This window comes from Vanacampus margaritifer, chromosome 9 (assembly GCF_051991255.1).
Source record: "Vanacampus margaritifer isolate UIUO_Vmar chromosome 9, RoL_Vmar_1.0, whole genome shotgun sequence".
In the NCBI taxonomy this organism is placed as follows: Eukaryota; Metazoa; Chordata; class Actinopteri; order Syngnathiformes; family Syngnathidae; genus Vanacampus; species Vanacampus margaritifer.
The window spans coordinates 5,040,052-5,064,405 of NC_135440.1; the positions used below are offsets into that span (position 1 = coordinate 5,040,052).

At 40.1% G+C, this 24,354-nt stretch overlaps 2 protein-coding genes across 2 annotated transcripts; both read left to right on the top strand.

The window, feature by feature from the left end:
* Positions 1–801: 801 nt before the first annotated feature.
* On the top strand, positions 802–4,419 carry fxyd11 (FXYD domain containing ion transport regulator 11). The gene is made up of 7 exons (XM_077575341.1): positions 802–845; positions 2,052–2,093; positions 2,300–2,332; positions 2,621–2,635; positions 3,436–3,510; positions 3,874–3,898; positions 4,038–4,419. The coding sequence occupies exons 2-7, from the start codon at positions 2,060–2,062 to the stop codon at positions 4,066–4,068; spliced, it is 213 nt and encodes a 70-aa protein (XP_077431467.1). The 5' UTR covers positions 802–845; positions 2,052–2,059; the 3' UTR covers positions 4,069–4,419.
* Positions 4,420–4,645: 226 nt separating this feature from the next.
* On the top strand, positions 4,646–22,684 carry fxyd3 (FXYD domain containing ion transport regulator 3). Its single transcript, XM_077575340.1, has 8 exons — positions 4,646–4,857; positions 13,625–13,681; positions 15,951–15,983; positions 16,765–16,788; positions 18,681–18,755; positions 18,905–18,941; positions 21,106–21,149; positions 22,030–22,684. The coding sequence occupies exons 2-8, from the start codon at positions 13,648–13,650 to the stop codon at positions 22,047–22,049; spliced, it is 267 nt and encodes an 88-aa protein (XP_077431466.1). The 5' UTR covers positions 4,646–4,857; positions 13,625–13,647; the 3' UTR covers positions 22,050–22,684.
* The last annotated feature ends 1,670 nt before the right edge of the window (positions 22,685–24,354 follow it).

Here is a 24,354-nt window from a genome sequence, read left to right on the forward strand (position 1 = left end):
AGAGGACGTGAGATCGAGTCCGGGCTTCGGCCTTCCTGGGTGGAGTTTGCATGTTCTCCCCGTGCTTGCGTGGGTTTTCACCGGGTACTCCGGTTTCCTCCCACATTCCAAAGACATGCATGGCAGGTTAATTGAACACTCCAAATTGTCCATAGGTGTGATTGTGAGAATGGTTGTTCGTCTCTGTGTGCCCTGCGATTGGCTGGCAACCAGTTCAGGGTGTACCCCGCCTACTGCCCGAAGCCAGCTGGAATAGGCTCCAGCACCCCCGCGACCCTTGTGAGGAAAAGCGGTCAAGAAAATGGATGGATGGATGGAGTGTATGAGAGATTTTATGGGGCCCTTTAGTAACTTGAGCAACTGCCTATGTTTGCCTAATGGTAAGTCCACCTTTGCCCCTAGATGGCACTATTCACAGTGTCTTCACAGAGTCTTGGTTCCTATCCCCTTGACAATACAGAATGCAATATGAAGACACTCTTCTGTATAACAAATAGTGAAGGCCTCAACATATTAGGGCAACTTTTGGGGTGCGTTCAGATGTGAGTGTTTAACATGGCATACTTTCAACAGCTATTAAACAATGTGCCGCACTGATGTTTACGGGAAAACACTACCAATGGCCTCCACGGTCTGTAAAACGAGTCACACACTCGCTGACACACACACACACACACACACACACACACACGCACACACATGCACAGATACAGTATACATGCACAACAGTTTATACTCTAAACAAAGAGGAGGAGCAGGCACAACATAATCAGGTAAAACCGAAAATACAGCCTTGTATCTCGTTCAACATTCACACTCTCACGACTCAGTACTCACCTGTTCAGGTAAGTCAAGGTATATTGTGACCTCATTATGGGGCTCAGGGTCAAGCTTTGTTTTTATGGGATGAAAATCTTGATTATAGAGTTTTGTTGGAAGGTTTGGTGCTCGTCCAGTGTTTAGGCAGAAAAAAAGTAGATGATAATGAACCTTTAAATTATTAAATATTAACAAAAACAAATGTTTTAAATTAAGAGGAAGTGTTGATATTGATTACTTTTTCAATCTTTATGGGGCATACATGAGACTTGAAAGTCAAAAATCTGTGTGGCCTTCACCAATGTCATGCTAACTGACGGTCACTGTGACCTCTGGTCTGAAGGTGACAAACAAAAGATGCAAAACAAGAATTATTTCGACTATATTTTCATTCTATGACCATTCCTAAGGCCAGACTAACTGCAAGAGGTGCAGGTTCCGGAAAAAGGCTTTGGCTCACTTCATGATTCAACCCACTTGCTTCTTTGTTTGTTTTTAGTTTACCTTGCTTACACTTCATTAACAGAATGTACTTGTAAGTACTTTGCAAGGTCAATTGGAGGTGAGTTTCAAAATAGAACATTTCTCTCACACTTTGTTAAGTTCCAAATGCTTGGAAAAATATATTCTGACAGTAAAATATTGTTATATTTTGCACACAAAAAATTATGTATCTGAGTTCATTATTTAAAAGTAGTACAGCAAGAATGGCCAAATTACATGCATAGAATTTCAATAAACTGTGTTTTTGGTTCATTTCCAAACGCAACTGTTTAACAGAAATGGAAAACCAAAACTACATGTATTTGGGCTTTTTTTCTATGTTATTTATTCATTTATTTATTCATTTATTTATTCATTTATTTATTTTGTAAAGGTAAGGTAAGATGATGTAAGGCTTTTTTTTTCCGATATGGAATCAAAGCTGGCTGGAAAACTTTGCTGTTTATTCTCCAAACATGCGAAATGCATCCCTGCTGACGGGATTCTGACCTCTCACACCACAAGGACATGCCTCCTGAGGGGAGGGAGAAGGGTGTGTGTGTGCGTGCGTGTGTGTGTGCGCGTGCGTGTGTGTGAGAGTGTGTGAGAGTGTGTACGTACATGTGCGTGTGCGTGCGAATGTGTTCATGTTCGTATACGGGCATGTATAAAACAAGGGCAAAGTCATGAGAACCAAATCGTGTCCTATTCAATTTCACAGTCATGTTTTCTCTTTTATGTCTGAACAGTGTTGAAGATGGCAAATCCCACACTTGTGGCTGTGATAGCAGGTATAGTGCAAAATAGACCTTGAACCATTTATAATATTCCATTTTATTTAATTTTCCCTCACAGGATTATTAACGCACAGCATATATTTCTAGCTATTACAATAAACATTTTGAATACTAATAATCAAGAAAGCTGCAGATGCCTCATCAGGTGCAGGCTAAGCAAGGAATTTCACACTTAACATATTCTTTGTTTTCTCTTCTAGTGCTCTTCACTCTCTTCACTGAAACTGAAGCAAGTAAGGCAAAAACTTAGTCTGTCTGCCTTGATTTGTGTCTGAGGCTGGTTCTGTGGACAAACTGGTTTGTGGAGAAACTAAACATACATTGGGTCACAATAAGCCATTACCATGTTTGCAACGAGTCCAAAAGACAACTGGAAGGTTAAAAGCAAACACTGTGTGTCAGTGACAATGCGATATGAAAACTGAATGATTTGTATTTTCTATTTTTTACTAGCCCTGCAAATAGAGAGCCTTCATTTTGTTAGTGACTGTTTTCTGTCTCTTCTTTTCTCTTCTCTGTAGGTGCATTTGTTTATAGTAAGTACACATTCTCAATGTCATCTATTGAAAGAGCTCACAGTGTATATGGAATTATTTTTATAATTGTCACGTTTGTTCTGAATATATTTTAATATTTGTTGTACATAACATAATTAAAAGTCAATATATTTACAGAAAGGGATGTGTGAGTCCCGATACTAGGTATCGGGCCAATACCTCAAAGGATCTGTTCTCACGATGGCGACCGATACCAGAATTGGCTCCCCTCTTGTTGCTGTTTTGCGATCAGGAACAAGAAATTATAACTGAGAAGAATATTAAATGGTCATTAATTAAATCCAACTTTAAGAAAAATACTACAGTGGTCACTCACTACTTTGTGGTTCACTTATTGCAAATTCACTCTATTATGTTTTTTTTTTTTTTAATCTAGGTCCATAATTTATACATTGCAGGGTTTAAGTCTAGTTGTACCTCGATATTTCATGGGTTTTTCAGAGATTATTCACCTATCGCGGGCGGGCGTGGAACGTATCACCCGAAAAAAGTGAGAGAACACTTATGTCTTTCTTTAAAATTACCTGTCATTGGTTTTGGGGGGAAATTGTATGTATCAAAAGGACTAGTAGTATCAGTACTTGGTATCGGTGACTACTGAAGAGTTGAGAGCACAAACTGGTATCGGTCTGAAAAAGTCATATCAAACATCCCTAATATTTATGTTGTTTTGTAAAAAAAAAAAGAAAAAAAAAAGAAAGAAATAATATGTCAATATATAACTGAAATTGATCCCTTAAACTTGTGGCATTGTTTTTTTTTTGTTTTGTTTTTGACAGACTATGAAAGGCTTCGAATTGCAGGACTGATCTGTTCAGGCTTTTTATTCATCGCAGGAATTGGTATTTTACTGTGTAAGTGCCACACATTCAAACTATAATTTCAACATTGTAATAAAGTATGTTGAAACAATTAAATACTCTTAAGCACTCTTGACATGAATGACGAATGACTATGGAGTAACAAAAGTTGCATTATTGACACATTGTTGCCTTTTAATATTGCCTCACTTTTTAGGAAAAGTTTAATATTCTAGGATGACAAAAAGTAAACTGCATCCATCTGGTGCAAACTGTCTTTTATTTATTTATTTATTCATTATTTTTAAGATATGTTATGAGCTTTTAGAAATATAATGGCATTTGGGCAAAAGTCACAGTATTCACACAATAATCTGTGACCTCCTCTGACCACATTATCCTGGCTTTCCTTCACAGACAACAAGTGCTCCAGGCGCTCCAAGTAAGATGTCCCCCCCCCCTTGTTATCCCCCCCCCTATAGTGAATGTGCCAATGGCCTCCCCCAACCTAATTCGTTTGTGTTCTTCCTAAACCACAATGCTAACTACTGCCCCACCTCCTCTCTGATCTCTCATTGCAGGAAAGTGGAAGATGACAGCAGTGAAATCTGATATAAATCCTGACAAACCGGTTTCCTTGTGAGAGAGGAGCAGACAGAAGAGGGGTGGAGATAAAGAGTGGGTGGATATTTGGAGGAAAAACGCCATCTTAGGTCGATTGGCACATTTAAGAGGAAACACATTTGGTAAAGAAATAAAAGCTTGCATAGCTTGTCTAACGTGCTTTCATAAGATCTGAGTCATGATTGGACCTTGTTGTAAGTGTGCAAACTTGCAAAGACAAAATGCAAAAGACTGTACGTTTAAGAGCTTGTTCCCTGTGTTCAAACAAAATAAAATAAAATAATACAATAAGAGAGAGCATGTGCTGTAAAAATTTAATAAAAGTTGCTTTTAAAAGTTGGAATGTTATTTTTATTTATTATTTATTCACACACCAGTGTTAGATACGTGCTGAACAGTGTAACTAATGTTGCCCATACTGGAGTGAATCGACCAAAGGAGCGCTTTTACATGTTCGCTCTCGTTCAGCAAACATTATAGAAGCGACACTCCCCCTCCGGACTCGTAGACCTGACCCAGGATCAGTCTCCACGCCCTGGTTCGCCAATGCATACACAAAATATAAACCGACCTGGGATCGGGGCTCGAGTCCATCGTTTGAAGCTCATGAACTTCCCCTTCCTAAAGTGCTGCCAACCTGTGGAGCGTTTCAGAAGAGAAGGGTGTTTACCCACCGAGCGGACAACAATTACGGGAGCTTGAGTCGCATGATTTTCCATCGTCTTCGTAACCCAAACGTCTAAGTTTTTTTGTTTTTTGGAATCCATCGTGCCAAGGGTAAGTTAAACAGACACGGGGGTTTGTGTTTTAAGTGAGTTTATCTCCTCCTTGACTGCACTTCAGGAAATGAGCTGCTGAATCTCCATTTTGGGGAGCATCTTTAAACGCAGCGGGCATACTTACGCATACTGTATTCTATTGTAAACGCACTTTAGCTGTATCATTATGACACGCTCAATAAACTGGTTAAGAAAACGAAGTGTCACATTTTAAAATCACCACATTCGTAATAAACGGTCTCACATATTGCTAAATAACTTAAGAGACAAAATGTAGCTGATTTAATGTAACATGTCATCAATTGATTTGGCATCGAATCAATAAGCAGTGAGTGACTTTGTCCGAGCCACTATTAGCATCTCAATGTAGGTTATTCTTTTTTTTTTTGTTTCACGACAAACTTAATGTTATTGTGTACATTAATCATCACATTTAACAGACAAAAATGCTGTTCTGCAATCGTGTGTGTGTGTGTGTGTGTGTGTGCGCGCGCGCGCCTGTGCGTGTGTGAAAAGGCCAGCTGATATAAGCAGTGCTGATAACATGTTGCTACTACAGTATGTGACATAAGGACTTCAATACATGTAAATATGTACCCTTCAAATGAATATGTATTCTTGAGAAGGCATAGCATTCTAATAACAGTCATAAAATACAATGGATATATGAATTGCTCATGTATTCACATTTCTCCTGTATACTCAACGGAAAGAATTGTATTGAGAAAGATTTAGGACCTAATATGTGTTTTATGTGTCAACCTCAAGTTATGAATTCAACAGTTAATTTTGTATTGATCGACATTATCTTGATTAATGCTGTACATTACCAACAGGGAGCATTCTAAATTTAATTTTCTCAATATCATGACTGTTTTCATGAATGATTTGAGACACTCATTCAAGTTGAACACTTCAGACACTGTAGATTGATTTTAAAACAAAACAGAACAGCTCAAACCTTATATGTTAGTTTTGTCACACACAACTAAATGGATTAAATACCACAGTGGATCCCAACCTTTTTTTGCTTGTGTACCAACTGAGATAGGGATGGGCAAGTGCAGATACCAAATATCGATATCGGGCTAATACTTTACCTTATTTCAAGGTATTCTATTAAACGGCGGCCGATACCAGTATCTGCTGCCCTTTTGTGGCCGTTTTCTGATCAGGAACTACAAATGTTTGATAAACACATCAGTGAGATATGTCAGGTGCGCCACCCAGAGCACTGATTGGTTATTTACTGTATGGTAGTATGGAACATGTAGTTAGCAGGTCTCAGTGGAGTTTGTATTTTGTACTCTTCCATGCTTGTCTTTTTTCCTAGTACTCCGTCTTCCAAAAACAAGCATGTTAGATTCATAAAACTTTGCCATTTGAATATGTAGCTAGTGATTGGACTGCGGTCAGTTCATGGTGCACCCTGCCTCTTGGTCAGTCAGCTAGAATAAGCTATAAGAGTATAAGAATTAAAAACAATAGAAAATGCATGGACTGGTAGATGAATGCGTACCAGTAGCTGTCATTGATTGACACAGTAAAAAATTGTTTATTCACACTATGTTTTGTCCCAGCAGAACAGATCATGTGGTTTTCTTTTTACTTGTCACTAACAAACAAATTCCCAACAAACATCGGAATCTCACACGTCCAAGAGTGAAAAATCTGCTGTGAGTTGCTTTGAATGCACCGCATCTCTTTCCAAGTGACCTCAGAAGAGGGCAGTTGAGAGAGAGGAGAAAGGAGTGACAGACAGACAGCTTTATCTTTCCTTTCCCAGACCAGACAGACTCTCCCTTCTTCTGTCCTTGCATGACTGCAGACAGAAAGAAAAGAAGTGGCTAGAAGTGGAAAGTGTAGTCAAGAGAGAACATCCTCATGGTGAGGTGCACTTCTAACAACATCAACATCCCCCATTTTAGAAATGTTACGGACCAGAATACCTTGATTCCTTTCGAGGGATGCACCCATGGCCTTGTGTAAGCATAAACAAATATAGCGTAATGCATTAAAATTGGGACATGGCAAGCTAGCGTGTAAAACTTTTGCAAACAATAAAATTCACTCACATCACCATAACGGTGTGGTTGTGTAAATGTTTGCATACGTGTCAGATAAAGAACTAGGCTGAAATGTCCTCTTTTATTTGCTGTATTCGATCATCAACCGAACATGTGTTAACTGTTACTTAAAGGGATACTTGACTATTGAGTCATTTTCAACAGTAAGAAGATACTATTTTGGCTATAATTAATGTGACAACTTTATTATTTTTCATGAACAATAAATAAGCTACCTTTAAAAACTAATTTTGCCACTCACTGTCAACTGAAGATGACATCACCTGTGCTGAGGTAATGGTAAACTCATGGCTTAGTTTGGTGACCATACACAGAAAACAAGTGAGCCGTGATTGGTTGGTATCTATTTCCTCAGCACAAATGAAGTCATCTTCAGTTGACAGCAAGTGGAAGAATGTGTTTTTAATTAAAGGTATTAAATTGTACATGAAAAATAAAGACGTTATCAAATTTATTATGGACAAAAGTTTTTTACACCCCATAATGACAATGTGGGGGGGAAAGTGTTTCTAAAATGTTTGCAAATGTATTAAAACTAAATAAAAACTAAAAAATCAAACATACATGTTGTATGTATTCACAACATCCTTTGCCAAAAGCTCACAATGGACTATATGCCACGGAGGAGGCGGGACTTCCGACTTCTGGGTTTTCACCCAACAACTTTGTTTCCGTTTCCGGTTTGCGACGCGTGGCCCGCATCCCAGTACTTGCGCTTCCGCCTTTTTGCCCCTCGGTTGCGCGTTCCCGTCTACAGGTGCGAGGCTGCGAGTGTGTAGTGTCTGTCTCAGTGTCCAAAGCATTTCAGATAGCCAAGACGCCCTTCCGCCAATGAGCGGGAGCGCGCGTTTGGGGGTAACGTAACGTTTCTTTGCTGTTTTCCATCTAAAATAGCATTAATATTCGCTTCTGTAATTAATTCCAAAAAGATTTCTGTTTCGTACCCCCCTCAAACATACCTTACTTTATCGTCCGACATTGCTTTGGGACTAAAAACGTTCGTGTGATATAATATCTGGTCAAAACGTTTCCATAGCCAAAATTTGCATTTTCCTTTTTTCGATACGCTTCATAATGCACCCCCTCTAAGCGTAAAAACTTTTTTTTTGCAAATTTTGGGCCCTTTTGCAAATTTCTAGCGTTTCAATTCAGTTTTATTTTTTGCATTTCTTGAAAATTTGAATCAAAATGGATGGATGGAAACCCAACTTATGTAAGGTCTCACAGATGACAGTGCATGTCAGAGCACAACCCAAGCATGAAGTCAATTGATTGTAGACCTCCCATACAAGAATGCCTTTAGGCGCAAATTTGGCAAAGGGTACAGAACAATTTCTGCTGCTTTGAAGGTGGAAGGTGTTCTGAACCATCAAGACTCTTCCGAGAGCCCGTCTTAACTGAAAAATTAGGGGCAGAGGGCCTTAGTCAGGGAGGTGACCAACAACCCGATGGTCTAGCGGTCCTCTGTGGAGAGAAGAACAAGCAACTTTGCAGCACTACCGTCACTTGTCTACGATGCAGGTTGGCGTGGGTTCGCTTCCCCGCCTGGGAGACCATGTTTGTATGTGTGTGTGTTTGTGTGAGTGAGTGCAAAAAAAATACAAAATCTTTGCAGCACTCCCTCAATCTGGCCTGTATGGTAGAGCGGCCAGACGGAAGCCACTCCTTAATAAACGGCACATGGCAGCCCACCTGGCATTTCCCAAAAGCCACCTGAAGAACTCTCAGACCATGAGAAAGAACTTTGAGACAAAGATTGAACTCTTTTGACTTGAATGCCAGGCATAATTTTTGGAGGAACTCAATACCACTCCTACAGTATGCAATGGTGGTGGCAACATTGAGACGTAGGGATGATTTAGGAAGTGAGAAAGTGGGGGAAGGATGAATGTAGCAATGCACAGACACATCCTGGATGATAATCTGCTTCAGACTGCCCAAAGCCTGAAACTGGAACAAAGGTTTACTTTCCAACAGTGAGGCTGTAACATAAAATGTGGAAAAAGTGAAACTCTGAACACTTTCCAGATGTACTGTAATTCAATTGACTTTATTGTCGGTATCTAGATGACATTTCTAGTGGCATTCCCCTGTCCATTTTCCTTAGCACTTCTGAGTGTGACTCACTGCCTCAGAATGCCCCACTCCCTTTTTCCTTCTTTCCTTCTTTCCTATGACACTGTCCTTCTTTCCTTTCACAACCTCTCCCTCCCTTTTTCTCTCTGCCTCACTCAATAATTCCCTCAGGACTGCACTTTTTGCTTCATTATTTAATTGCCCTTTGCTATGTCGCTATATATGTAATCTAGTGTAAATTCAGGCTTGTGTCAAAAACTGGAGTCCAGTGCTGCTAATTTCGGAATAAAACATGCCACAGAACAACAGCTGACTTTGTAGTGCACTACATGAACACACACACACACTCACATACCAGTCCAGTATTCAAGTGGGTGGGTGTAATGATGGAAAAATAGAAGCAACAATGTGACTCAGACACTGTGCACACTACATTCCATAAACCACTACATCTTGCCCACACAAGGCAGAGGAATAGTAAACATTTATTACAAGTATGTGTCAGTAATCTGATATTTATTTCTAATCGTCAAAAAGCACTTATTGTGTGTTAATGTGTGGGATTACTTGGTCGGGTGGGAGTCAATACTTAACTTGTCCAATATTGAACTGAAGGTCTTTTCTCTGGATTTATGGACACTAATTGGCGTAACCCAAACTTTAAAAACTTTTTTGTACACCTAACATGCTGTGCAATATAAAGAAAAAAAGAAAAAAGCGCCATTTAGGTTGTTTTATCCCCCAATAACAATATATATCTCAAAATAGTATTTTTTTTGAAAATTTGATAATATTTATGGAACTTTTGTGTCATCTTTGTTCATTTTTAGTATGAAATATTTAATATCAAAAACATGAGAAACTTAAAAAGTAAATAGAAATTAGAGGTGAAACGATTAATCAATTAATCAACAACTAATCAATTATCAGATTAATTGATCATTATTGTTCACAATCGATGAATCGTTTTGATATCTTTTGATACATTTTTTTCCAAATGCTCAGAATTTTGGTTTCTCAAAAGTAAATATGTGTCCCTCATGAAAGTGCACCGTGGACGCACAATAAAATGAATAAAAATAATTAAATAAAAATCTGCAATACCCCCCCCCCCCCTTTTTCTATTTTCATAACAAAATCATGGTAATGGAATAATAATTTATGTTTGTGCACCATCAATTTAAATATTTAAAAAAAATCTGATTAATCAACAAAATATTTCACAGATTAATCAATCAATTATTAAATAATCGTTAGTTGAAGCCCTAATAGAAACACAATAAAACACATATCAAGTGGACAATACCATTCAAAAAATCTGGTAGTGGACCTGCAAGTCCCACTTTCCACTTCCATGCATACAACTGATCATCAATAAGTACCAATAAGTCTACAAGAGGTGTCTGATACTGCAAGGTGGCACAGTTGCTAAGGTGCATTGTGCAGTAACCAGGAGGTCGCTTGTGCGAATCCCACCTCTGAATGTGCATTGCAAAGATATCCATGGCCATTATCTTAAGTGATATACATGTATACCAACTGACTACCATACCAGGAAATTGATTATAATTTCACTGAAATGATTAAATGCATGTTAGCTTTCAGGATCAGATGACACTTTTCAAAATAAATACGCCATTAGCCATCATTTAGAACAAGTCAAGTTAGCTCAGCAGTGAAAGCACGAAGAACCTGGGTTCAAACTTCAAACACGCTTGGACCACATTTTAGTCACATTCGATGGTTCAATGCCAACGGACGATCATATCAGGAAACGGATTATAATTTCACTGAAATGATTTAAGCACATGCATTCAGCTAATAGCATTCAGCTTTTTTGCATTCCCACGCAATTTCTGCAGAAATGACACTTTGTCTAGTTAAGGACTATTATACTGTAAAGCGTTGAAAGAATGCCAAAACAACAAAGAAAAGAGACTGAAAACGGAAAAAGAATAAAATGGTGCTATTCGAGCGAGACAGAGAAGCATGGGAGAGCTTGAACAGAAAAGTCTTTATCAAGCAGGAGAATTGAGTGTCTCCACCGGGTGAAACATTGTAACCTCATTTTGTTTTTTGATATTTTTTTTTCAAGACTGCAGACCTTTTTTTTTTTTTCTTAAGAAAGGTTTAAGATATACCCACACGTTTCTAGACTTGTTGGTCAAGTATACACACACCTAATAATAAGAGAGGGACTGCTACATTTTGATTGAATGGTCCTAGGGTCCTACAGTTCATAATAACATCCTCGTCATTTAGGTTTAAAATGACTTATTTATTTATTTGTCTTAATATTACTGCTGGCAACTTGTGTTTACATTTGTGGGACAGTTTTGTTCTTCATAATTTCAGTTTTTTTGTAACAGTTAAATAAATTTTCAAATCAGAACAAATCTAATGTTGACCAGTGTCTTGGAATCGGCCGTGTGCTAAGGTTCAACTGTCTTCAAATATACATCATGAGCTCCACCTTGAACTGACATTCATTTGATGATCTTCAAACAAGAGTAACAATGCGCCGTCTCTTCTGCCCCGCCCACCTTATGCACTTTCTTTGTTCTTGTACCTTGTGTCACGCACGCACTCACCCTTCAGTTTGCCCCGAGTCTTCTCTTCTCTCCCTGCCCTTTTCTCTCCCGTTTTTCAGTCGCTCATCGTGAGCAGAGCGCTCTCTCTCTCTCTCTCTCTCTCTCTCTCTCTCTCTCTCTCTCTCTCTCTCTCTCTCTCTCTCCTGAGGTCAACCATTCTCTTGTGGTTGTTGGCTTGTTTCCCATGCCGCACATTCCCGTTGCCTCCTCGTGGGTTGCTGTGGAGAGGCACCAAGAGAGAAGCACTTTGCCCTGCTCTTCTCTCCCTCTTTCCTGACAGCCTTTAAATACCAGCAACAAAGCCTTTTTCCCCACCATCTTTTATTTACTTTGATATATTCTGTCATGGCAGCACGGTGGCTGACTGGTTAGCACGTCCGCCTCCCAGTGCAGAGGACGTGAGATCGAGTCCGGGCTTCGGCCTTCCTGGGTGGAGTTTGCATGTTCTCCCCGTGCTTGCGTGGGTTTTCACCGGGTACTCCGGTTTCCTCCCACATTCCAAAAAACATGCATGGCAGGTTAATTGAACACTCCAAATTGTCCCTAGGTGTGAATGTGAGTGTGGTTGTTCGTCTCTGTGTGCCCTGCGATTGGCTGGCAACCAGTTCAGGGTGTACCCCGCCTACTGCCCGAAGCCAGCTGGGATAGGCTCCAGCACCCCCGCGACCCTTGTGAGGAAAAAGCGGCCAAGAAAATGGATGGATGGATATTCTGTCATCATAAACATTATTTTTTCACGAGAGTGACCTACAGGATAAATTCACATATGTTCCTGTAGGCTTTTTGTGAATAGGAAGACAGGCACAACTAAAAGCGAGAGAGTGTTTACAAATGTTATCTTAGAAGTTGAAGTATGTAAGCGCTGCAAGTAAACAGTCACAGGTGTGTTTGCCCTTTTAGTAAAGAGAGCTCTCAGCGAAAGAGAGCAGTCGTGGAAAATCACCGCAGTGATGCCGAAGATGTTTGTGTTACTTTCTGCTGTGTTGTCATCGTTACATAGACACGGAGCAACTCACAAATGCTGTGGGATCTAATTACAGCGGTCATAAAACAACTTCCACACATACATTCATTGTGAAGACATTAGAAAATGAGACCAAATACAGACAAAAAACAAAGTGCAGTTTGATATTGTTGTCATGGATTTTTCTGTCAGCCCGGAAAGCTTATTTGTAAAAAGATACATTTGGATGGCAGCCGCACATCACAACATCTCTGTGGGGACATGTATTATGTATATTTAATGTAATACACCTTAAGTTAAATAAATAAATAGAAGGCTTTTACATGGCTGTGATGTAATGCATTACTCTGAGGTTTACTTTCTTCCATCAACAACAGATCAGATTTCTACATTTGTCTCGGTGTGAAAGCGAGGGAGAAGCCACATTGTATCCCCGAGAGAGGGAATGGCACTCATTTGGAAGTTTGTTTGCTATTCAAGAGATTATATTAGAGACTTTCAATCTAATTATCTTCCTGGCGTGGCACAAATATTGAAAAACTTTTTTACCATTGCTACTGGAGATAATATCTTCCGCAGAAAAACACAACTGGGCACTTGTTCTTTTGACCAGCAAAAGTGCAGCACAATGTTTTCATTGTCATAATCATGTGAATGCAGTTGGTGGCACCAAACAGTTGAAGGGTAATTGAATATTTTCACATGAGACCAAGGATTTAGGCAGACGTTATCAGAATCGGCAGCATCAACAAACATTGTAGTCTTAAACAAAGCGATGAGACCAGTGGCGGAGAACGCAACAGCAGACTGGGAACTGATTGGTGAATGGCACTTGAGAGAAACAAATAAATGTAAACAAATGAAAGGAAATAAACAAACATAAAAATACAAACAAAGCATTTAAAATACAGTGAACAGCAATCCACATAGAAGGAAGGCATTTGTTCTTTACGCATGTATTAATCACATTGTCACAGTCAGTTGTCCCTGTATCATTGATTGTTACTAAAATTGTGTTTGATATCGAAATCTGTATTTGTCTTGCAGGAAATACATTAACAAGCGTGAAGATGTCAAAGATCTGTGTTTTGGTGTTAATGACAAGTGAGTCACATTAATTACACTTTATGTAATCCAAGATAATCTAGAAAATAATGAGTCTGAATAATTATAAAGCTTGAATATGAAATAACCAAAAGGTGGGTGCACCTCTTTTGAGCATCCGTCATTCGGAATCGTCAACAGTCGGGACACCCTTCTGTCATCATCAGTCCGTCAATATTATTTAAACCACGCTTCCGTCATGCACTATTTTCCGATTGACATTAGTTGATCAGTTACGATTCATTTCCTCACTAATGTGGCCACATGTAGTATGTGCACACGGTCCTAACTGCCGCGAATACTCACTGATTTATATATGACTGGACTGTCAATAGGATTCTTGAGGCTGAAGCCAGAGGGCAGCCATCTTACATTGCCACGTTTACTGGCACATTTTGTTGTTTTTGTTGTTTGCATCGACCATTCTGAGTCTTTTATCTCTTTTATCTCGATATCATGAATTCAATTTTTTTTCCTGATGGGTTTCACTTTCACTTGATTGTTGATGGCTCTGGCAACATGATGCCAATGAATTTTTGAGCAGCACCAGGAGATGTACCTTATGAAAAATTAAGTATTTTTCATACCAATGAAAATGTACATGTAGCATGTGGCATTTTTTGCTGTAGAGACAGAAAATAATGTAAAAGCGCTGCAGAGATATCAATGTATTTAAGTTAGGCGGGCTTTGTGAGTAGTAAGGTAAGATGGCCGCCAGTGACTTCACTTCTCCCAGTGTCAAGTAAGCGGCATTAACAGTCCATTCACATGTCAGTGTGAATTCTACCGTGCATGGCTAACAAACACAATACATCCCATTTTTAGGACCACTTAGCTGTTCAATAACCTGCCTGATGTAAAATGGTGCACCGAAAGACCCCTTAGCTGTCTAATAATTTGATGTAAAATAAACAGAGCACTAAACTTGTGCTTGCAACATTATTATCACGTTCTGTGGTCACCCGAGCTCTACAACACATCCAGTTATCAGTACTGGGAGAGAGCCAGAAGAGAGAAAGTTAGCATGCCAGGTGAGTGTATACTGCAGGAGAAGAGTGGCTCGGGTACAGTGTCAGGAAAGAAGTGGAAGTACTCTGCGGTGTGTCAGCAAAGTGGCCGTTGAAACGGGCGTTGACGTACTGAGAAGGTCCGTTTGGACTGACCCGGTTTTTGATGATTACATTGACGGACAAAATCCCACTACCAGCAATGCTTAGTCCGTCATCGAAGTTTCCCGTCATTCGTTAATCGTCAACAAAATGGCCGTCCATCATTGACGGAATGCCCACCTCTGGAAAACATGCTCATGGGAAAAGCAATGCATTATTCTCAGGGAAACAGCAGTTTTATGTGTGTTGTACAGGGAGTCCTCAAGTTACGACCTACGACGTTTTGTCTTTATGACACCCGTGCCTCGTCAGAAGCACCTTCTTTTTCATCAATTTCATTTTAAATGTCCCCAAATTGATTTTATTTAAATGTTTTATACTGTTTTGCCCTTGTTTGTGTGCGCCTTTATTGGGAGCGCTGTTCATATTGTACCCGATTTGGCCAGTTAGGGACAGTGTGGTTCCGCGCGTTCTGATACACTGTTAAGTTGTAGCCATATTAGAGAGTAGAAAGAAAAAGTGCACGATCAAGTTATGCCAATAAAAGTTTTTTTTTTTTTTGCAGACTAGAAAGAGCATATACCGATGAGTAATGTTAAGATGCTTCTCTATATACATTCCTAAAGCGTTTTGTATGAAAAGCCGTTCTTTTGAGTGAGAAAAAGTGCCATGATTAGTGCGCTTATTAGCATTAGCGAGTCAGACTGGAGCAGATCATGACGATTCTTTGCACATCTATAAATTTAAGCAGAAATCATTGTCAATCAAATCATTCTGAATCGAAAAATCGGCTGAATCAAAAATCGATTCTGAATCGAATCGTAGACCCAAAAATCGGAATTGAATCGTAATATTTACTAAATATCGACTTTAACAGTAAAATCCAACTTGCGTCAAAATTCGGGTTACATCGCCAGCGTAGGAACGAAACTTGTTCGTAATTTTAGTACTCCCTGTATTATGTAAATGATGCTTAAAAGCTGTTTCAGGTCTAGAGTTGAATACTTGTGCTTGCTTTTTTGAGGGAGATTTTCCACACTTGAGATTTTAGAAATGGTGATATTTTACTGACTCCTACGTTTTTTTCTGAAAACACTCCTCTTATTTAAAAAACAACTTCACGATGTCTCTCATAATGTACTTCTCCCATCTTTTTGCAGCCTTCTCCCTGGTGTTTGCTGAAGAACAGAAGTGTAAGGACACCTGACTCCTCCTATATTTTTGCCCCAAAAAAGTTACTATATTTGACAGTATAATTCAAATGATCTCTATATTATGATTTAAGTATGCATACAATGCACATTGCAGTGTCTTGACAGTGGTGGTCAATCATTAGTGAGAGCATCAAACTAGGCCATACAGTAGTGTGTATGCTCGTTGCATTGTTGTCATGTTCCTGTTTGAATGATTAGAGGTGTGTCAGAAAAGTTCCAGAACTGTTGTCACAAAAGCTAAATTTTAAATCCAATCTGCAAACTACAGTTTTCCCCCTGAAAGTAATCCCCTGAAGTCTTAACACTCTTTCCCAGCCTTTTCTGCCACACCTTTGTGAAGTCCTGGGCGGAGAACCCGGATCCTCCGTGCTCTTTCATTGCCGCTCTGTATTGATGCCATCCACGTGTTTGATGACTCCTTGAGCTTGAGAAAGAGTAAAAAAACAATAATAATAATAAAAAATGAATCACATGGAGCCAGGTCAGGTGAGTAGGCAAGTTGCTCCAGCAAGGCAAGACAGCAAGTGTTCTGGGACAAGAACTCTCAGTAATCTCACGTTCTTGTTCACTAAATGAACCGAAAGCCAAATGATCTTTTTGTAGACGTGCTGGTTGGTCCTCTGGCTATCAATGAAGGGGGAAACTTATTGCTGTTTTGGCTTGAAATATATCTCTTGTGCCACCATTCAAAGACAATTTCTGACACATCTTATACGTCATGTACCTGATGCTCATATCAACTTTGTTTCTGTCTCTACAGCTGAAGATGACCCATTTAACTTTGGTAAATCCTCTTGTTCTAACTACTTCATCAAATTCAATCTAAATCAATACTTATAATAACTTAATTGTGTGGATTGTGGTAGAGATGTATGCAAAACGATTAGCTTCATCAGTAGTTGACAGTTTCTCTGTGAACCACGAGGATGGATTTGACATGGTCAGACTTTCAGCTTTATATTGCATTTGGCAGCTTTTCACTGGAACACTCGAGAAGTGACCATAAAAGGGGTTGATGCAGGTCATGAAAAAATATAATCACACTTGATGTCCTGTTTTATACAAAACAGGACTTCGTTGATGAGCTAAATGCCCAAAAGCCTGACATACCAATGACAACTTGGCTTTTTAGAATCATTCCTGTAGAGTAAAATTGTCAAATTTTAAAACTAATAAATACCTTCTTTAAAGTAAGTTCAGAGTTTTCCTCAAGTCATAAACAACTAGATCATGGTTGGGCAATTTCAATGCTGGAGGGGGCCATCATTTTTCATTGGTGCTACTCGGGGGCCACATGGGACCATGCAATGCAGGATAAAATAAATATAAAAAATAAAAGATCCACTATCCTAACCTAACAACAAATAATTTGAAAGCAAACAACAAAATAGCCACATACTGTAATTTTTTTTCCAGTGCTCTCTTGCATAAAAATGATCATTCAAGGACGGTTCAAAACCGCTAAACAGCAAACTAATATTAAGTGCAAGAATTCATGTTGTGCATTTTTAATATTATTGAGGTACTTTGTTTGTCCTGCATGTCATTCCAAATCTACAAAAAAATTGGCCTACATATGTTTTAGTACAGGGTAGTATTATAAGACCAAAGACAATCAATCAATCTTCATTTGTATAGCACTTCTCATACAAAAAGTTAAATTCAAAGTTTTAGTTAGTTTAAAAACAAATCCCCAGCCCACCGCCCCCCACAATACTGATCCACAAAAAAGTGCATAAACTTAAAAAAAAAAAAAATTAATCAACTACTAATAAGCAACTGCCACTTTGTGTGCCATCTAGTGGTGAGTGGCAATATTACAACTTAAAGCTACAGTCAATGCATATTTACATTTACATATATATATATATATATATATATATATATATATATTTTTTTTTTTATAATAATTGGGGTATTTTTCTTATTTCCTTTTTTAAAACATATTTAAAGGCTGTAGTCCGACATTTTTCCGTTGCTGTTTGTAAACGCAACATTCAAAACTGATGCTGGAGGAACCTGAGGACAGCAGCCAATCAGGAATGAGCGTGAAACCGCCGAATTTGCATATGCAGACAAGACACAGGACTCAAACTTGTAACACGTCTCCGGAAACAGTCCACCATTTAGGAGCGGGCGTTCACACAGTGATATTTGCATATGCCACTGTTAGTAGCTTGCCTGCACAGCTTAGCTGGATGGAAAACGTTGAGTCTCCAGCCAGAAACGTTCCGGACAGGCCAAAACAAATCCTTCGGGCTATACCTTTAACAAAATTTTCTGTGACAGAATTAAATGAAATGTTTGTCAGCATTTCTGGATAATGTTTTGGGTGCGTAAAAAACTAATTAAATTGAACAAGAAAATTGATCAAGCGGCCACACGAGTGTGGTCGGGGACCACATGTGGCCACAGGCTGTAACTTGCCCATCCCTGAAATAGATTGTTAGGTCGTGTGGTACCATTTTGTTCACTGTTATTAAGTGTTACTACATTTAGTCACTATGGCGTGATTTCAGTGCAGGCAGTTTAGTTTCTAGGGCATGACTGCGAGTGTGAATGGTTGTCAGTCTTGATATGTGTTCTGCAGCTGACTGGGGACCAGTTTGGGTGTAGTCTGCCTTTACTTAAATTTGATTTTTGAGTGCATGCTTTTGGAAATTCTGATCTGCACAGACTACCACAGGCTGCGTGTTGGAGGTCTGATTCTTGCAGCTGTCCTTTGTCTCATTGGCATTACCATCCTGTTCAGTAAGATGCAAAACACACGAACATATATATATGCCCATATACTTCCATGCGTACATTTGTGTAAATAAGAACAGTCATTAGAAAAAAAACTTTAAAAAAGAAAACTCTCAGACTTATCATATAAAGCCGACACTTTTCTCTTGGCACAGGTGGCCACTGCAGGTGCAAGTTCAAGCAGGACAAAAGGTGATACTTTCACTTAAATATGCTTGTACAATTACAGTTGAAAATGTTGAAAGTTCTTGCCTCAGTTATCCCGCTTTCCCATTAGCCGGAGACCGCCTTCCTTGTTCTCGGATGTTCGCCTTTCCATTAGACTATTTGGGAGCCAAACGGTTACAATGGCACCACTTTTCAGAACTATCTCCAAGCCGTCTTGGGCTGATCGAGGCTGTCTCATCTCTGTCATCTGATTGGCTGTGATGCAGCAAGCAACTCCGCTGCACACGCCCATTTCCTGGTTTTACGCAAACGAGGCACGCTGGCTGTCGCCAAAGTCATAAAAATCCAACAAAATAGTGTTTTACAACAACGCTGAACAATATTTACAATTTACTATGTAGTGGTGGATGAATGTTGAATGAGTATGGTAAAAAAAAAAAAAAGTGAGCACACTGCTCGCGGGGTCATGTGTTCCCATTCAGTTACTGAATGAAAGCTCTGGAGGCTCGTCGCTCCCCTGGCCCACTATCATGCCGCTGAAGGGCTTCAGATGCCGGAACGTGAGTATGACAAGCCGATGACTTGGTGAGACTGCCAACTGAATGACACTGAGCTCTCCATTCAGAATCGAGGGGTCTGGGCTTTTCCACGTTTCCCACAAGCAGCTATTGTAATAGGCTGCGTTCACGCGTTGACCATTCATTCAGTAATAATGGCAACTTTGTGTGCCATTGTCAAATGCTTCAATCGGCATTGAAGAGACAAAAAGCGTTTTTATCACATTCCAAAGTTTATTTGTGGACAGGGGGAAGTAGCTAAACAAAGTGAACGACATAGACGAGCATGGATTGCTGCAATCAACAGATCTGATATGACATATGAACAACGTTTGTGTTTGTTCGGACCATTTCATTTCAGGAAAGCTTTTACTGTAAATAAGGTTTTTGATATAGGCACAAAACTGATCATAACTAATAACTAAGGATGTCCCGATAACACTTTTTTGAACCCGAGTCCAACTCACCTCATTCGGCCAATTCCAAGTCCCGATCTGATACCTTAGCATTTTATTGAGGGGGATTTTTTTCATTATTATTATTATTATTTTTAAACTACCCCAACAACTTTCATATGGTGAGTGGACAGTGGTTAAATGAAGTTAAACATTTCATTTAGATTTTGGCACATCTATTAGTTACTCAAAGGGCTTTTATTAACCAGTATATACATTTTTCACAAGAGCTTTATTTTTGAGAACCGACTGTAGTCGTTTTAAAGCATGCTACTTAACACAAATTGATGGGCTAACCTAATGTTGTTTTACTATAGGAAGAAAAAAATACTGTATATATGTGCATCAAGAAACAAGCCAACTTCACAACAAACAAAAGGCTGCATTTGAAGAGCAAGCAAGCAAAATGCATTTAATGTTACCACAGTAAGACTTTGGGTCTGGACTCGCACCAGGCTAGACTGCCGGCCTGGGCGGGATTCGGCGACCCGCTAAGGACGTCCGACAATCCGGATTCGCGTTAGGCTAGGCAAGACGATGCGCCAGGCTCTCTTCAAAGGGAAATGGCAAGTGCTATAGTAAACATAGGATTCTTGGTAAATGCAGCCTCTCAAAATGGACGACCGCGTAGGATTGTGGGATATGATACTATTTTTGAGCGCTGGCGGCGAGCTTCGCATGCCAGTCGCAAAATCCTAATTATAATATTTCGTACATGGTAGATTGTAAATATGGTTCAATGTTGATGTAAAACATAAAATGTTGTACTGCATAAATGTATTTTTGTCTTGACGCTGGCTGGCCTGTGGGCGCTTGTGTCTCTCTCTGGTTTAAATCCGGAAATTATTTTTTCATCTATGTGTGAAAGCTTCTGTGCATGTGATGGGCTGTACTTTGCGACGTCACCAATTCATGCAATGGCAATTTATATTTTGAATCCCTGCAAAAATAGTGGCTAAGACTCGCCACTTGTGAAATGTTATGGTAGAACCTCACACGCTGTGAGTTGCATGCTTGAGCGGTTCAGTTGATCCCGCCCCCATCTCGTCATGCGCCTGTTGTAACCGAAAAGCAATGGCGGCCCTGTGGTATCTTGCCCGGCCGTGCGGTGTCATGTGTTGCCTTGCCCTTTGGGGCTAATGGAAAAGTGGCATTACTGTGCTCTTCTCTTTGCAGGAGGAGGGCAGGAAGCAACACTCAAGCAATGCTCGCCGACCAAGGTATATTCACCTACAGAGATGGCAAATGCTGCCACCAAGAATTCCATATGACTATGCCTAATATCAGACTTGTATATCTATACGTAGTGGTGGACTGAGCATTTGGTACATGTACCCTCATTGGGGACTGACTTAATCCACCTGTTAATGCCTCCACTGTCACATCCCAATCAATACTGAACAAAAACACAACTGTGTGACATCATCATCAGGAGCACTTAAAAATCAATATGTATCTCGTGCTAATGTAGTTTGAGTTAAATTGGCCAGCACTGATGATTCTGCAGGCCCTGGGCATGTTTAGATTGATAGAGTAGTACATAAAGGCATCCACATACACTCGTGGAAGCAGTGCTGTCAATAGAAATGCTACGAAATGAAGAGAATGGACTATTGGGAATACATTGTTACAATTACATTCCAAAAATGTTTTTGGGGGGGATATAAAAATGTCGGCCAGTGCTTCTAGTAGTGTTTAAGCTAGCAGAGAAGGACTAGCTGACCCCAACAGCTCAACACTTATGTGTAGTAGCATAGACATCTCCATTCCTGTTGAAATATTGACAATTTTATCAGCCATTTGCCATCCTGCCAAAGTCTAAAGTTGTATTTACTCTGTCCATCTGCGAGTGGACTCATGTCACACAAGCTGATACAATGTTGAGAGTAGCTTAATGTTGGCCAGCAATGATTTGGTCAATACTGTTCAGCAGGTGAGGCAACCAGATATGTATGTATGAGTTGAAAGGTCAAAGTAGAGCCTACTTTTCAAAAGTTAAGGCAGATATAGCATCGTCAGGGAGGGAAACTTGAGGATTTTTTTTTTGCCACCCCTTTGTTACTGTAACACGCAGCCAATTATCGTACTATTTGTCTGCAGGTCGTGCCTGTGATTGCTAGAAGTTGACGGCAGAGCAATGACATCCCGAAGTGGGATACTGCGGAAGCAGCAGCATTTGAGGCCCAAGGAGAGGGAACTTGCATTGTTAAGGAAACCAACAGGAAGTTGTAAGATGTGGGCTTGTGATTTATTTGTGACTGACAACTGCTCTTCCAGGCACTCACAAACACACACTTGCATTTGACAAACTTTTGTATACACACATTTGTTGTGGCTGGCATGTCATATTATTCAATTCATTTTTTTTTGTACTTTGCCATTATTCATCAGTTTGGGTTAAAACCTTGAATTCATTAAAGTCAAAGTGACCTGTTACACAAACTAATTACCAAAATAGTTTCTTAAATAAGTTGTGTCAATGTATCTCACATCTCTGTATTGTGTGTTTGAGAAAATATAGAGCTCAAGACGTTAGCTAATTACTGTAAGCAACCTAATGCACGTTTCATGTATCCATGTCAAATACAGTGATAAAATGCACATAGTAATAATTATCCATGAGCTATAGTGTGTTAAGAGTTGTGTTAATAATTGATGATAATCTTTCAATTTTCCTATGTGCTTTCTTTGAGCAATGCTGCAGATGTCACCGTTCAGAAACACAGTTTCAATTAAAGAATTGTTAAAATAATAACTACGAGAACCAGTTTCATTTGTGAATTTAAAGGGTTCGATTGAGTCAGAGCAGCAGCAGTGGCGGTATGTATATGTTTACATATTGCTGGTTGGTTGTGAAAATAATGGACTTTTATATGGAGGTAAATTTGGTGGAAAAGTAACTTTGTGCTTGTAGGCTACAATAAAAAACTTGTACTTGTGCAAGTAAAATGTGATAATTTGTATTTCTAGAAAATAATGTGTAGAAAAAAATTTTGTACTGAAGCTGTAGAATTGTTAACTTGTATACCTGTGAAAAGGATGTTATAGTTGTGGAAAAATAATTTTGTCTCTGAATCAAACTTGTACTTGTAGGGAAATCGTAATTTTTAACGTCAGACAATTTGTAGTCAAAGAAGTCACCACTAGGTGTCACAAGTGTTTTTGCTGTTGCAGACAAGTGACTTTTGCACCAACAATCTCACTAACAAATGTGTAGTTTTAGAGAAATCTGATTTGAAGGCAAATTTATTTCTATAGCACATTTAATGCATAAGGCAACTCAATGTGCTTTACACAAGCAAAGACACGACACTTACAAGTATCAACAAACACAACAGTTAGCAACTGTCAAAACGGGGGGCTTTAGGACCCAGATGCGGGAAGGCAGAGCAAGGAGGCAGGGGTGTAGTTAAAAAAAAAAGGATTTAATTTCTATTAACAAAAAGGTTTCCAAAGTTCAAAAACATAAAACAAAGCATGAACTTGAACTTGAACAAAAGAGGGAACAAAAAAAACAGACAGCAACAAAACATGAACTTGAACTTGAACTAGAACTTGGGAGGGAACAGAAAACAGGGCAGCATGACATGAGGACAAACATACATACCACAATGCACCAACACAGACAGAGGAGAGACAGCAGACTAAATACACCAACACTAATGACGCAACAAGACACACCTGGACCAGACACAAGTGGCTGAGGGCACTGATTGGACAACACAAGGAAGGGCAGGGTCACAATCAACAAGACAAGGAAAACACACAAGGAAAGCAGAAACTGAACATGACAGAACCAAAACCAAAACATGACAGAACCCCTCCGTCGAGGGACGGCTTCCAGACGTCCCTTAAAAAGTTCAAAAACAGGGCGGGCGGAGGGGGCGCGGAGGCGGGAACCTGACACATCCCTCCAGTCTAGTCCGGGGAACGTCCCGGACGCCAGACGAGGGGAGCCCGGCGGCGCTGATCTGGAGGGCGCCCCGGACGCCACACCGGAATAGGACGGCCGTGGGATGAACATCTCCTGTCCACCCCCATGGGCCTGACGCCGCCATGGAAGAAGCGAAGAGACCCCGCACGAGAGCGGCCGAAGCCAGGAGGCCCGGGGCTGCAGAGGGTGAGAATGCCCGGGGTCCTGAAGCTGCCGTGGAGGCGCGAGGACTTGAGGCTGCCGATGAGGCGCGAGGACTTGAGGCGGCCGTGGAGGCGCGAAGACTTGAGGCGGCCGTGGAGGCGCGAAGACTTGAGGCGGCCGTGGAGGCGCGAAGACTTGAGGCGGCCGTGGAGGCGCGAAGACTTGAGGCGGCCGTGGAGGCGCGAAGACTTGAGGCGGCCGTGGAGGCGCGAAGACTTGAGGCGGCCGTGGAGGCGCGAAGACTTGAGGCGGCCGTGGAGGCGCGAAGACTTGAGGCGGCCGTGGAG